At 40.4% G+C, this 15,953-nt stretch overlaps 1 protein-coding gene across 1 annotated transcript in view; it reads left to right on the top strand.

The window, feature by feature from the left end:
* TSPAN5 (tetraspanin 5) overlaps positions 1 to 14,070 on the top strand; it is an 88,429-nt gene extending 74,359 nt beyond the window's left edge. The window contains exons 3-8 of the mRNA XM_075090794.1: positions 1,260 to 1,406; positions 3,320 to 3,490; positions 5,467 to 5,592; positions 8,755 to 8,802; positions 8,926 to 9,042; positions 9,593 to 14,070. Coding sequence (XP_074946895.1) covers positions 1,260 to 1,406; positions 3,320 to 3,490; positions 5,467 to 5,592; positions 8,755 to 8,802; positions 8,926 to 9,042; positions 9,593 to 9,658 — 675 coding nt within the window. The 3' untranslated portion in view covers positions 9,659 to 14,070. The remainder of the gene's footprint in view (positions 1 to 1,259; positions 1,407 to 3,319; positions 3,491 to 5,466; positions 5,593 to 8,754; positions 8,803 to 8,925; positions 9,043 to 9,592) is intronic.
* The last annotated feature ends 1,883 nt before the right edge of the window (positions 14,071 to 15,953 follow it).

The following is a 15,953-nucleotide window of genomic DNA, read 5'->3' on the forward strand; positions in this document are numbered from 1 at the left end:
GGGGATATGAAGAGGGAAAAGGAAAAGCATGAAGAACTTAATTCTGTAAATAAGGAACTGTAGGGGTAAAGGTCTATATTGTTGCTTTTCAAGCCACAGATTTATTCAGGAGTTAGTAGGGAAAGCAGTAGTCTGAAGCCCTCAGCCTGGGTTCAGACTTCTTTGAGAAACCCATGGAGAAATATCTGCTTCAGCGGAGTGCTTTGCATTGACCTACAGCACTGGGGAGGCAAATGAAGAAATCGTGATACTTCAGCTTTTTTGCTGCCAGAAGGGTTTAGGAAACTGTAACTGTTCCTGTGCAAACTCACTGGAATAAGGAAGACTCTGTACTTGCTTTTTGATATGACCCATCTGTTCAACATCAGACAAACTGGTTAAAATGTATTCCGAAAAATAAAATGGTTCTTCAGGATTACTGGCGTCACAACCCAAGCTCTGCTTCTGAGGGGGCAATGGCATTACAAGCAGACTGTGCTGACTGTCATGTCTAAAACACAGCATATGTGGTTTACCATATGATAGGTCTAACCTAAGTTAGTGCAAACCATCTCCCAAGACAAGTCCTTAAACTGCCTTATGTCCTACTAGGAGACTTAATGTTATTTTCAAATTTTTCCTGCTAACTGATTAGTCAGTAGCTGTACTTTATTTATATACTGAGTTTTTGGCACTGTAGATGCTTGAAGTTGAATTGGCCAGGTATCTAGTTTATCAGAATTTGGTGTAAAATTTGTTGTTGCAAGATTCTGCAACCTAGGAGCTCCCTTCTAATTTCTGTCAATTGTTGTAAATACTGAGCATAAATGCAAAATTCAAAGCGATGTTATTCCTATTGACTGCTTTTCTGTCATAACATGTGTAACTGTACTTATATAAACAATGTGTATGATAACTCAATCTTATTACCTGTGCTGAGATGCATTTTAGGTAAGTTCTGTTCAAATATCTATTCTGATTTTCTGGCAGGCTAACCCTTCTAACTACAGAAGCAGCAAAATGCCCTGTAGGTTTGTTGCAAAGGACTTCAGAAACACATTTTGTTGTTCATTCCACATGTTGGCTCAGAAATATTGTAAATAATTACCCTTTTTATCTCTTTTTGCATGTAAAGATGTTCTTAATTGTGTTTTCTTCCTGTACTGCCAAACACTTATTTGCTATAGTCTTCTACCTTTTTAAAAAGAAAAATGCAAGCAGAATTTGTGCAACTGAAAGCTGAACATCCTTGTTATCCCTTGGCATTGTTTCTTCCTCAGGGCGTGCTGTCCAATATCTCCTCCATTACTGACCTGGGAGGCTTTGATCCAGTTTGGCTCTTCCTAGTGGTAGGAGGAGTTATGTTCATTTTGGGATTTGCAGGATGCATTGGAGCTTTGCGCGAAAATACCTTTCTTCTCAAATTTGTAAGTAGCCTTTGCAACTGGGGCATTCATCTGTTACATAGCATAAGTCATGTTCTCTGTTCCTGCTTAACTGTGTAAAGATTTGAAAATGTCTTTTGGGGAGTGGAAGGTATTTTCTGATGTGAGAGTACTGTTTTGTGAACTGCTTTTGCTTAACTGTTAACACTTTACAGGTCTTCAGTCTTTGGTGCTTACTGATTCTTTTTTTTTTTTAAGGTTCGAAAATATTGACGGTAGGAATCATAACATAGAACTATTGCTTTTCATATAGATATAGCCTAATATTTTGCTTTCTTGTCACAAAAAGAGAGAAATTTCTGCTAAGAATCTGCATGTTGAACCTTGAGTCCATAACAAGTTGTCTATGAAATATGAGGAATGTAGATACACCACTGAATGTGACCCATGTGATTTCTGCTGTGCAAGTGCTCCTCATGGTACAGAGGAGATAGGACTGTTACGAGGGGTTGCTTGCTGATATCCTCAGTTCTGTACTGCTAATTTGAAAAGGCTTCATTACTTACTGTCAGTGCTGGGGCCTGAGAGGGAGAAGGGGAGAATGTGCCCAGGATGGGTAAAGAAAAAATAGAAGTTGTTGTCTTGAACTCTGGGTTGGACTGTTAGTTGGGGAAGGAGCTGCTGATATACAAACATTCCTCAGTACTCAAAACTCTTTTAGCTAAGTAGCCTCATTCTGGTTTTTGAAAGCTCTCCTCCTGTGGGCTTTGAAGATGAGGACAACAGTATCACGTTCCAGTTTAGATTAAATTTAAAATTTATAATAAAAACTCAATATTCTTTCCTCCACCACACCCCAACTTGCAGAAGTGGGCACAGCCTGGGTAGTAGTTGTGGCTTCATAACCATTAACTCTTTATATATGTGAAAAGGCTTCCAGCGAAACAGATGCCTTCAAGAGGCATATTTGGCTCCCACAGACATGTTGTATAAGGGGAGGAGGCAGTTGGGAATTACAGTTCTTGAGGCATTTATAAAGCAGCTTGGGACAGTTTTAGCTTGCTCTTGTCTTGCTTTAAAAAAAAAAAAAAAAGGCAGGGGGAGCTATTGTAACACTTTTTTTCTCCTCTTCCTTGCTTCTCTTAGCTTGCCTAAAATGAACCCATCTGCTGTACCAGAAATAGCTTCCTATACAGCAGCTGCAGGAGAAATTAAAAATGCATCTGAACAAACACAGAGAACATATTAAAATGAAACTCAGGCACAGTTGCAAAAGGGATGGACTTCCAGTATATGAGGACCCCTGTGTGTTTTAAAACAGTGTAGACTCAGTGGAGATGCTTAGAGAAAGTGGCAGATCATTAGTAATGCCTTTGGCATCCATTGCATTTGCATTAATCATAGAAGCCTCATTCGGTTTTAATGTGGATGTGAGTCATTCCATAGACATTCTGCTCTGACTTAGTCATTAATTAATTTCTGCTGTAACCAATTTTTGCTTTGTCTGCTTATGCAAAGCTTTACCAATGAGGGTGTCTAAAGAAAAAAGTAACCTAGAAAGCATTTCGCTGGTGCTCCTGGTTGTTTATGCCTTTGAAAATATAAGTGCCTACATAGAAATTTAGGATGAGTTTTCAGAAGCCCCTATAGGTGGTAAGTAGCCATCTCTGTTGACATTTACAGTGAATTCTCTTGGACGTCTTTGAAAATCCCAGTGGAATGTCCAAGGTTTGAATTTGTTGGCATTTTAATTGTTAGAGTAGAACTAAGATTCTTGTACTACAGCCCTAATTAAAAATTGTGTATTTTTAATTTAAAATTTCCTGTGTGCTGGAATAACTTGAACTTGCACTGAAACAGGTAAGGCCCTAGCACTGGACATAATTGTGAGCCTTGAAAAACAAGTTTTTGGTCATAAAGCAAAATAATTTTAACCTTTTTCTTTTTCTTCATAGTTTTCTGTGTTTCTTGGAATTATTTTCTTCTTGGAGCTCACTGCTGGTGTTCTAGCATTTGTTTTCAAAGACTGGATAAAGGACCAGCTATATTTCTTTATAAACAACAACATCAGAGCGTATCGAGATGACATTGATTTGCAAAACCTCATAGACTTCACACAGGAATATGTAAGTTGGACTGTTTATTTTTTGTAAATCTCACTTTAAAGAAATACCTAGTCTATTTTTCACTTCCCAACTGTTCAGTTTCTTCAAGGAAAAACAGAAATACTCTAGCATATAATACTTTGGAATACATATATGTATATTTCTCTTTTCAAAGGTGCTGTGTGTTTGTAGAAGTTCTGTAAAGCGGCTTATTTGTTGATGTATGGCTGAGTGAAACAAGGTGGAGAGTTGGGGTGACTTATTCTTGAATAAGCTTAGGGAGAATGCGTCAAATGTACATCAGTGTCTTGTGTTCAGTTTTTTGGAGCATATTCCATATGTGTATAAAGATATTTTTGGATTCTTGGGGGGAGGGGTGTTCAAAATATTCTATTGTAGGAGCTATCGTATCTGTTTTAAAATAAAATAATCATTTTCTAAGCTTAATTTGGTTCTGAGGTGAATGTTGGTGTAGTTTTAGCAACATTAGAGGTGCTACACCACGCTGCAGAATGGCAGAGATGTTTAGCTGGTCTGAGTGGAACTACAGTGTTATTTTTTTTTAAGTAGACTTAATGCAATCAGCCTAATGAAGCGGGCAGCTCAGGTTCTCACCAGAAATCTCTAAATGTTGCTACATCTGCACTTGAGAGGGAAGGGTGAGGCAGAAGACGCACACGCTTCTGTGGGTTAAGATCTGTAACATATCAGCATGCATAAAGGAGTCTTGCACTGACATTTGCACACAAGTTATTTTTTTATTACCACCTTGTTCCAGTACTCAATTCTGGCCTGTGCTGATGAACTCCTCTTTGAATTTGGCCCCGTGTAGCTAACATGGTTAAGTGTTGGTTGAAATAATGTTTGCTAATTTTTGTACATTCTGCAATTAAAATATTTTAATTCAATGTTTCATTTGCTTCTATATGCCTTGGAGGGGTGGGGGGAAATGACAAGTGACTAAGCAACAGGATGTGGATCCTTAAACTGGTTTGAGGCTTGTCCAGCTGGGAGAAGGTCAGAGGTCACCACAGTCTGAAAGCAGTGGTCCACTTACATGCAGCCAAAAGGCTACAGTCCAATTTTGCAGGCACTACATAAAACTTGCTCTCCGAACTGGATAAGTAGTCTTAGCAGATAAGTCAAGGACAGCATAAGTCTGGAGAGCAAGCTACTTTTTCAGCTAGTAGAGATAATGCTTGAAAGCAACGTGTTCAGATATTGCAGAGGGAACTGTGTTACATCTAGAAAGAGAGAATTGCCATCCCAATGCTTTTAAAAATGTGGTCTCTTTGCTTTTTTTAATTTTTATTTTTAAGTTGACATAGATGTGTTCATTGGGCTAGCTCCTTAAATGCTGTAAACCATCAGTGCTCCACTGATCTTCAGTCCATTCTTTGTGTGTTCAGCAAGATTTAACAGTTCTTTGTGTTCAGCATGTTTTGCCAGAGACTAAGCCTGCTATTTTGCATACTTTTTGAAGGATTCTCTCTGCCTTTGGTAAAGATGTTATTTGTGCAATGTGTGATGCTCAGGAAAAAAATGTGTTCGTACCGTCTCATGTACAGCCAGGCAAAGATTTACCCCAAACTTGCAAAAGGAGTACCTATACCGGTGTAGCCCTTGGAGCTGATTAGTTTTGTTGACAACCCAGGGCACATTAGATTGGACTGAATATCATACTCGTGGCTCTACTGTCCTGGGACCTGAGCTTGCAGGCCTGTGCAACTCTGTAGTGTTGTATAGGCTTATCAGCTCGCTCCATGGGTTTTTCTCCAGAGAGCCATGTTGTAGGGTGTGAACTTTAATTGCATGATAATTTTAGAACAACCTACAGGTTTGGAATGGTCTCTTCTTTTAATAACAAAACCAGTCAATGAAACCAGAGGGAATCTCAGGTTTTGTTTTGAAAGCTAGAGGAAAGCTGGCAGCGATGATGCATGTTACTGAGATTTGTTTGTTCTGAAAGTCAAGAAGCTCTCCTTTCTTTGTTGTAGTGGCAGTGCTGTGGGGCTTTTGGAGCTGATGACTGGAACCTTAATATTTACTTCAATTGCACAGATTCCAACACAAGTCGAGAGCGCTGTGGTGTGCCATTCTCTTGCTGCACTAAAGACCCTGCCGTAAGTGACAGTCAAGAGGGTAGGATGGGTTTGCTGCTTTGATTTTTTTAAATCACTTTAAGATTTTTCTTTTTTTCTGGAAGTCAGGCATGGTCATTGCCTTCTCACCAACCTGTATTGGTTTGTTTTTGTACTTGCAGCTCAGCTTAACCTCAGCTTACCTTTTCCTTTAGTCAGCAAAAATCCTGAGCTAACTTAAGTCTTCATTGTAAGCTGTTTGCTGCTTTTTATTAGAATGAGAGAACCATGGGCTTGGCTGTACATACTAATTTTAGCAAGTATAAAAAGCAGAAGCCCTTAATGAGTTGAAGGCTATGAGCTTTCAATTGAATATCATCAGGATATTTCATTCACTGCCCTAAAGAACAGCAACTCTAAGATCAGACCCTCTAAAGCAGGTGTTACTCATTATTTAATGAAGTGTCCAGAGGCTGCAACCAGTTTGACCCAGCTTGTGGTGGGTATGGCAATGAATGACACAGTCTGTGCCCTGAAGAACTGACGTATGTTTGCATTAGAATCTTGAGTTTGCTATGGACGTTTTTACATGCTCTTTCTTAGCCTTTAAAATTACTGCTTGTCCTACAGTCACCTGAGATCAGACTTGAAAGGTCAGAAATTGCTTGAGGGAACAGCTCTTTGGTAAATTTTCGTATCTTTTTCAATAGTTATAATTCTGGATAATCAAGCAGAAAATGTTGGAGCCATGCATTACTGGTACAGGCATGATCAAGAATGATGGGTAAAGTGTAGGGACACAGCTCACTGGCAGTGAAAGGCTTGGAATAGGGATGGGTGTGTGCATGGAAACGGTTATGTGGCTAACACTGTGTACATTTGACTTTCATATAGCTTAAAAGAAGCAGCCTGTGAGTGCTTGTATTATCTAGTAGTTCAGCTGTGGCTTTTTCTCCACCTGGAGTGACTTATAGTTCCTTAAATATATGAGTCTGTAGCACTGAATAAAGTTAGGCAAGTTGCCAACAGGCACCTCAGGTGCTTCCTGCCTTGCTAATGCGACACAGTCGCTGCTCCCAGCATCCAGTCGCTACTGCTGCTCTCCCCTCTCTTGATAAGGCACCACCACTTGCACAAGCTGCATTCTAGTTCCTTTGCAGTGAATGTCTTCACAGTAGTTTGAATCTTTCTCACAAACCTTGCTGAAAACATTTTAATGAAATTTAAAACGAAATGTAGCTTAGGCTCAAGCATTAGATTATGCTTAGGATTCCCTCTACTGTTTGCCTGTCTGGCCTCCCACCCACACAAAGAGGTCATCACAACCCAGTTTTAAAAATATAGTTGTTATAAAACCAAACCAGTGACAGCAGTACAAGGTAATCCTATTAATACATAATCCACGCTAAACTTATCTCTCTCTATGTGTATGTGGTTATGCAGTTTCTTAGGGGGTGATGCAGCAACCAGAAATGTAACTATAAGCCTCATTCTTACTCATCGCAGGGAAGCAACATGCTTAATTGTCTTCAAAATAAACACTAAAAATAATAATATTTCTAAAAATATTAGAAGTCACGCATATAATGGATATAATTGTAACCAAGCTGTGACTGGTTCAATTGCAGTAAACAACACAGGTTAATTCGCTGGGAAAGCAAATTTGTCCCATTTGGGATTAGGATGCAGTGTTGGACTGATGCAAAAAGTTATGTGGATGCTTTACTGAACAGGACTTTTAATTTGGCTTTTAGTTTAGCTTGAATCAGGAAGGGGTAACTTTAAGGTAGGCCAAAATAAGACTCCATTAAAACAAATTTGGACTCCTATAATTCACTTTGCTGTGGTTTAGCAGGTTGGAATGTTCCAAATTCCTGTGCAGGGAAGACCTAGAAAAGTTTATTTCCATTTCGTTCTTCATGCTTTCTTTCGATGAACAAATTTTAAGGCTAAAGGGAGAAGACACTGATGATAAAGCAAGTAGGCATTCAGTACAAAGAAGAAAGCTTTAAATCCCTCTGGAATCTTATGTACTTTTACTGTCTGGAAGTGTGTGGCACTGTTATTTTTAGATCTTGGAACAGAAGCATTCATCTCATTAAAAGATACAAGTTGCTCGAATCTTAAAGGTCCATTAAGGAAATCCAGCTTGGGCAACTGACAGGATGTAACCTGTTGATGTACTTCCTGCAAAGTGAGGAAAACACTTAAGAGGATCTTTAGCTGCTGATAGGAGGAGATATCATTTTCCGTATGGCTGCTTTTTGAAATCTATTTCTCTCCTGGCTGCTTTTCTCACTTCCCACAATTTCATTAAATCATGATGTTCAGTACACCTAGCTAAGATTGACTGAATTTCTCACTTGCTTGAGAAGTTCCTCCTCCTGCTCACGGTTATTATATAAGCCAGTGACTTAATATTTTGCTGCCATTGTGGCTGACACCAAAAGTAGTTGCTTCATTTTATTGTCCTGAAATAACTCTGTATATAGAGTAAATACAGCTTCACCTTCCAGTTGATAGCACTTGTTCACTAGGAAAAGTCTGCCATAGCCTATTTTATTGCCTGCGCTTTGGGAGTACTAAAACAGAGGCAGTAGGGAAAAAAACCCCTCCTTCCTCATTGGTATCAAGTTCCTGTAAGAACAGGCAGTAAGAACACATTACCCCATCTCTTCTTTTTTGTCCCTAGTTTTTGGGAAGGAACTAGGTACTGTAGATATTTCTACAGGCATCCCCGGTAAGAACTTGCAGCTTCTGCAACGGAACTGCCCCATCTCCCTCCTTAATGCTGTACAGACTGAACCCAGAAAATGTTAACCATAGTCTTGGCATATTTTTCAATATAGGCAAAACCATTTCAGCAGAAGATTCTTTCACTGAAAATTCCCTAATTCCCTAATCCCTTTACTTTGACTTCTGAATGCTTGCATCTGGAACATGGAGTTCACCCAGGTGGAGGGGCCAGTTTTCCCAGCTTGCTGCCCTGCCAGCTGAAAATATTTTTTGACCACGTGGTTTTGTTTTTTGCAAATAATCGATAGCACTGAATGGAAGAGGAAGGTTTTTTAAAAAAGCAATATGGTAACCAAAGTTAGGGTGATTGTCTTATTGCACACAGGACCAACTCTGGGGAGCTGGGAGAGGGTGTTTGGGAGACACGTCATCAATTACCTCTCTTCTGTCTGTCTCTTTCTCTCCTAGGAGGATGTTATTAATACTCAGTGTGGCTACGATGCAAGGCAAAAACCAGTAAGCACTTTTTTTTTAATGTGGTATCTTAAGGTTCTAAATTCCTTTTGCAAAGCAGGTTATTCTACTGATGGGATAGTTGAATGTAATTATCTCTGTTTTCTTCCCTCTTCTCCTTGGCAGGAAGTTGATCAGCAGATTGTTATCTACACTAAAGGCTGTGTCCCTCAGTTTGAGAAGTGGTTGCAGGACAATCTTACCATAGTTGCCGGTATATTCATTGGGATAGCATTACTGCAGGTAAACATCCTGTTCCCTGTAATGAGTTACACAGAAGAACAACAGATAAATAGAATATATTTGGGGGGAACTGTATGTGAGAACTGGAAATACAGTGTCAGGTTCATTGGTTTTAGTGAGGGGAGCTAAATGCACGAGGCTTTCCTCGTGTTAAGGAGTACTTGAATTTTTATCTGTAGGGATGCATTTTTTCTTTTCAGCTGCCTGCAGGTCAAAACTAACATTCTGTGTTAGATAAAGATTATATAGAGATCTTTAAGCCTGTAGAGACCTACTGTTTCTGCTGGTGCTTAAATGAGCAGTGGAAAGCCTTTACAGTTGTTTTGGGAAGCAAGTCTAGAACTGTTCAGTTTCCCAGAACACAGTGGCACTATAAAAAATACTGGGGTTACAGGAGTGTTTTTATATTTTTCCTTCTTCCAACACTTACTGTTAATTTGATTTCTAACTTTCTGTTGCTTACTTTCATATCAAAGTTCTGTATAACCTAAAGAGTTTGTGTGAAAGAGTTGTCCGATCCTCCAAGTGAATAAACTGTTGTTTCTTCCAGATATTTGGGATATGCTTAGCCCAGAACTTGGTTAGTGACATTGAGGCTGTCAGAGCCAGCTGGTAAAACTGCTGAAGTAACCACAACAAGACACTGGACAACAGAAACCCTCCGAAACCTCCAGTGTGTCGCTCCGACACCAAGCTGTATGGACATGGGTGACAGGGAAGCCATCTCTCCCAAATAGTCTCAAGTCTAAGTTCCTGATATTGCAGTGAACTCATGTTTCTTTGGGGTGGGGGAGAGAAGAGTGGGCTATTTATAATCTGCTGCTCACTGACAATTTTTTCTTTTAAACCACCAGTTTGAAAGCTGTTGAGCCGTGAATCTCTACTGTATTCTTGATCCTGAGTAACAAGTGGACACTTTTTTTAAATTGGTGTATTCAGTGGGACAGAGTTGCATCGTTGTAATCTGTGGATATGCTGTTTATTCTTCGTGTCATGAGCTCTTCGATAGCTGCCAAATATTCCCGAGATGGTCTCTCTCACCACCACTCTGTAAAGGAACAATCTTGTTTTCACAGCTAAAGATAGCTACAGGCCTAAACCCATCAAGCAGGAAGCAACTTTCTATGCATCTATTGTACAGTAAAAAAATTGTTTTTAAAACAAGGGAAAAATTTTTTTTACGCAAGCTTCCAGCCATCTCCCTGTAGTACTTTGAGGTTGGAATCGGCAAGCTCACAGGGAGAATTGCCTAATTTTATCAACATCTTTCTTCCTTCTCCACCCTTGTGTAAAGGGAAATGAGTTTTATATTTGACAAACAAGGGTTGTAGAGCCTTTGGTTGCTGCCATACCTTAGGACATCAGTTTCTTAAGGCAAGGATGGGATATAACTGTATAAATGTATGAAAGCAGTGTGGATGTTGGGTCCAAGTGAATAATATTATTCAAAGAATGAATTATATATTAACTTAAAAAAAATCAAAACATATGTATCTGATATGGCTAAATCTTTTGTTTCTCTTGAATTTAGTGTAACCTAAGGTATTTAGGGATCTCACTAATATTAGTGCTTTGCTAAACTTGTGCAAAACTTCTTTTAAGATAATTTCTTGGTCTGTTCCTAGCTGAGGCTTTGGTTCTTTTTTTTTCTTCTTATTTTCTTTAATTCTCTTTACTTGCATGAGCTGTGGAGTAAGAATTTGTGACACTCCAGTGCTTTAAATCTGTGCATATGTTTTAATACAGTCTAATCCAAACTTATTTATTGGTAAATGCATGTGATTATGGAAAGATCATAGCTCATTCCCTTGGAAGTTGGAGAGAACTGCTTTTGCCAGAGTAAATGCTTACCTCCAGTGAACAAATCCTTGCTATGGAGATGTCTCCCTTTGTTGCTCCAAATGCATCAAAAAGCTTTCTTGAAGCAGTGGAGTAAAAGAAAGTTTTAAAACAGAAGCGCTTACTAGGATCAGCCAAGACAGACTCTTTTGAATTGGACAAAAGAGAGTAGAATTTGGAATAAAGCACAAATAATGGAAGAAGAATTACATCAGACTCCATCCAGCTTAGAGTTTTTGATTCGTTCTTCTTCACTAAGAATAGTGAACTTACAAACCTGACCATGGCTTGGGTAGTTTTATTGCACTTTGTATAAATTTAGCTTGTTGTATGACCCTTCTCAGTATCTGCAGAACCAGTCCTGGAAGCTGTGAGCTCTCAGCTCCTGCTTTGGTCAGACAGTGTGGCAAAGGGTGTGTCGCACCTCTTTGTAAGAGCTTAGCATCCTTCTTAGAGGAATTTCCTAAAATGAAGTACGTGGAGTAGAAGTGATGAATGCATTGCTTTCAAAGCTTCCCTGTTCTGGGGGATGGATAGAAGGCTGGTCTGATGACCTGTTAAGGTCCTATGAGTCTTAAGCGTGTAAGTATATGTGCCCTTGCACACTTTGCCTTTCTGTGCTTTAGTTAGCAGTGTTTTCTTCCTCTCTGAAGGCTGGTGGTTGGTAGGCACACCGGCACCCTGCAGATGCCTCAGACAGTGCTGTTGTCCTCCTGTCTTTGAGCATTACCTCATCCTCTTCTGGTTAACTCCCACTGACTGGCTCTGTATCAGGCAGCCTCCATATCCTTTGGTATCTGCTGTTAAAGGCCAGCCATGACTCAGAGTAAATTTTTTTAAAGCCTTTGAAAGCAATTATAATTCACTGTCCTTAATAAAGTTGGTTCCACCTCACCACAGTGTTATGTTTTTCTTAGCCACTCCTCAGCTTGAGGAGTTACTGGTGTTTGTTTCCCCTCCTAAAATGGGCACACAGTTTTGCCTGATAGCAGCAGGACAGACAGATCATTAGCACCAGCGTTGCTGCATTGAGACAAAATGGTGTGGGGAGAAATCAGGGAAGTGTGGTTGAGGAAGTAACCCTCCACCCAAGAGCCTTGATTGTGACCCAGTACTTTTGGTTTGGAGGAAAAGAGAAAAAGGTCTATATTACAGAAACATTCCTTGTTGCCACTGATCTTGAATACTGCTGTTGCTGCTGTGGGCTTCTGAAGGCAACTTCATTCTTCTACTTGAATTTCTGCAGTTGTACTGTATTGGCCTTCTGTCTTGTCACGCTGTTCTCTGAGTTCGTCTGCTGGACGTGCTGTTGGCAGTGTCAGACTGATAGGAAGGTAAACACTCTGAGGTGAGCAAGTCTTGTTCTCACTACTTGCACATGTACACACAAATGTGCAACACTTCTGAGTCCCAGAATGACTGACTGTTCGTATAAAAACCACTAAATAACTTATTTTTCTAGAGCTTGTCTTTATTGCTGCAGATGCTGATCCTGCCCCCTTCCCCGTTCCCAAGAGATGCTCTTATTTTCCTCATTTTTTGCAGTTTTTGATGGATGCATACTGAATGTTCAGGATTAGCTGCCTATATTGCACATTTAAATCCCACATTTTTTGTCTACAGATCGGGTGAGATGTCCTACAAATGCCCCATCGGCAGCTACTCAGCAGCTTAGGTGTCCAGTTCGGGAAGCTTGTGGGAGGCCTTGGAAATCAATCTATTATTGTCAGAGCCTGCCAAATGCAAGCAGGTTTTTTTTCCAGAAAATTTTGTGAAAACTTCAGGTGAGCTGCAACTAGAGCACAACTGCTGGGCACATTTTTCTAAAGCAATAAGATACGGTAGAGGCGGTATGACGACTTGGCAATTTCTGGCCTGCCTGGTGTGGTGATAGGGTAGATGTGAGTTCAGAGGTCAGTCTGATTATTTTTAATGTGCAGTAGGTGTTCAGCAATTTGTTGTCAGACTTATGGCCCTCGTGGAGTATGAAACAGCTCTGTTTGCTGGGCGATTTATATGGGATGGTGGCGTTGCTAATGAGAGGTCTGGTAGCTTCAGCAGTAGCCCTGGCTTTGAAGCCATTTCCAAACTCCCCACTGAGCCCTGCCAAAGGGCTCCTCTGCTTTCTAAATACTCTCTGTATTCATAGGCTTTCTGTTGTTTGATCTCTCTGGTTGTTTTGGGTGGGTTTTTTTGGGGTTTTTGTTTGTTTTGGTTTTTAAATTTTACTAATAGCCTAATGGACAAATGTTTCATTTGTCTCTGTCTGCTTCGGTAGCAGTAGGATCTCTTTGCTTCAAAATCCATAATTTCGATTGTGGCCCTTAGAGTTTGAAGCCGTGGAGATGCTTGCTCAAGTGTACTCTGTCCTGAAAGCCGCCTTCTCTCCCCTTTGAGAGAGATGCTAATTGTAGTTCTGGTGTGTAAATAGTGTTTGAAATGTAAATAGTAGCATGCAGATAAAACGATTCTTGCACACGACTGCTTTTCACCCTAAAAGTGTTTATTATAGGTATGAAAGGTGTCCACCGTGGGAGTTTGCTGATGAAAACCGAGTGGCGGCGGTTCAGGCTTTACCTCGCCCTGGAGGTGAGGCGGGAGTGCTTTAATCGCCTGCCCTCTAGTGTCTCCCCGGCGGACGTGCAGCGGGCACCCGAGGGAGGCGAGACCCTGGCCAGCCGGTCCGGCTCTGCTTGGTCGCGGGATCTCCCTTGCCTTTTCCCTTTGCCACCTGGCATTAGAACAGCTTTAGGCTGTAAAATGGAGGGTCGGTCCCCTACCATTTAAGGGAGGTTGCCATCATTTGCAGCAGGACTAAACATGGTGCTATAAGAACTGTCCTGGATGTTAATCTGTCTTTTTATTGCTTTAGAGATGCCCTTGGTAAAACTGACTCTGATTAACAGTGAGGGTTACAAGAGAAACTCTTGTGTGAATTTTTGATGCTGTTTCCCTTCTTGCTGTGTGTGCCTTTTGGGTGCATTGAAATGGCAGTTCTGCAAATACCTAGGAAGGAGATCAGATCTCAACAGGTGTCAAGCACTGTCGAAGGTTCCAGTTCCTCCCTCTCATTTTTCTTTTCTCTCTGAAACTTTTCCAGATATCTGTAACTGGTCACAAAACTGTCTAAAGCAAACAAAACAAAGCTACCCCCTTGGATCCATTAGCTTCCAAATCTTGCCACTTGACAAAAAGAAAAAAAAAAAAATCTGTCTCCCTTAACACACAGCATAAAATTAAGTGTTGTAACTCCTAGTGTGCACCAGGCAGCATTGCTAGCTGTCGTTTGTGTTTCGGCCATATAAATGTGTTAAAGCTCCATCTATATGTGCGTTCATTTTCACGCTGTGTACGTAGTAGAGGTGGACCTGATATTACCTCGAGCTCTGGGGAGATTGGGATTGGGGTTTTGTGACTCAGGCCCATCTCTGATACGTATATTGCAGATTAGTTCCTGTTGAATTTCTCTCTGGTTCATCCTGGGGTGTACGGCAAGGTGTCGATATTTACCCTTTGTGTATCATTCCTTTTTATATGAATGTACTCTTGTGTTCCTTTTTTATCAGTTGTAAAATTGATTGTAAAAGCCAACTACACTTACCGATGGGAAGTATTGCTATAACAGAACTGCATGCCCAGTAGAGTTTGACTTGAGCTTTAGTTTTCTGATTTCGGACTGGTTACCTTCAGTCTAGGAGAAAAGCATAGATCAGGTGCATAATGTATTGTCATCTTTAGCATTAGACTGTGGTATTGTATCACATGCCGATCTCAATGGATGTAACTGGAGTCTACTTAGGAAGTTAACGCAACTTCCTAGTAATTCATTTAAAGCTATTGAAAGTGGTCTTGATCATGCTACTTGTGTTCTTGGGTTTTTGTTTTTTAATAGAGGCATTTTTTAGGAATGTTTTAATACACTTATGATGGACAATACAATAGTTTTAATAGTTGTGCAGTATTCTGTATTTACTTGAAGTAAATCATTTTATATGCAATTTGTTAGATAATTACAATTTTATAAATAAAATTGCGTGAAATATGATGTTGTGAATGTGTACTCTTGATGTAGCACTTAACGTTAATGGTACAAAGATACGTTCATACAAAATTCCTCTAGAAGACCTCCTGCCTGCCCTCCGCGAAACTGACAGGGAAATAAATCCGAAGTCTCTCATATACAGTGTAGAATATTGTTCTAATTAAGTCACGAAACACATTGTCACAGAACACATTATCACGGAGCCAGCGCCTGCCCTTAAATGAATAATAAGCAAATATGTGAAGAGCACGTCCCCATGTGAGGAGATCCCGTATCTACTGTCAACCCTGGCTGAAGTCTCTGGCTAATGGACATGCTCTGCTTCTCTCTGACAGGTCTTGGTGTTCCTCAGGCTTCTGTGGCTGCTGGTCATTACAACTGGTGGAGCTCTCCCCGTAGTCATTTTAGAGACCCTGAAGCAGTTGGAAGCTGCTGCTTTGCCGGGAGCAGCACAAAGGGGATTTGTCAAGACTTAATTAAACTTTTGCAAAGGGAGGTGGGAATGTCACTTCTCTAAGTGCAACGTGTCCTTAAACAGAAGCAGAGAGAGCTGGCTTATTTTGTTGTGCAGGTAAAAATGGGTAATGATGTCTTGTGCTTGTTTAGATGGGAGAAAGAAGCCCAATTTTTAGTATTTCAAAACCTGTAGTGCAAGCTCATCCAGTTCAGTATCTCAAGCCCTCCAGTTTTGTCCACAAAACACCACCGTGACTGACTTAAAAGTACGTCTCTATATCTAAATTGAAGTCCAGTGCCTTTTGTGTATTTCAGGCATATACAGTTATCTGAACGCACGGAAGTGATTTGGCAATATCAGAATGCAAATATGGAGCCGGGGGGGAGAAGGGGGAAGAACAAAAGTCAGCAAAAAGAAGCAAAGTTGAAGTCATTGCTGAAATCTTTGTAACATGCAATACAGGCGAGACGCTTGGATAAGCCACTTTCAAGAGGGAGGGGGAGACTAGCGGCAGCTACCTGCATTCTGTCAAACTCTTAAGACTTGCATACTGTTTCTTGAAGTTGTGGCTGG

This window comes from Phalacrocorax aristotelis, chromosome 4, assembly GCF_949628215.1.
Source record: "Phalacrocorax aristotelis chromosome 4, bGulAri2.1, whole genome shotgun sequence".
Taxonomy (NCBI): Eukaryota; Metazoa; Chordata; class Aves; order Suliformes; family Phalacrocoracidae; genus Phalacrocorax; species Phalacrocorax aristotelis.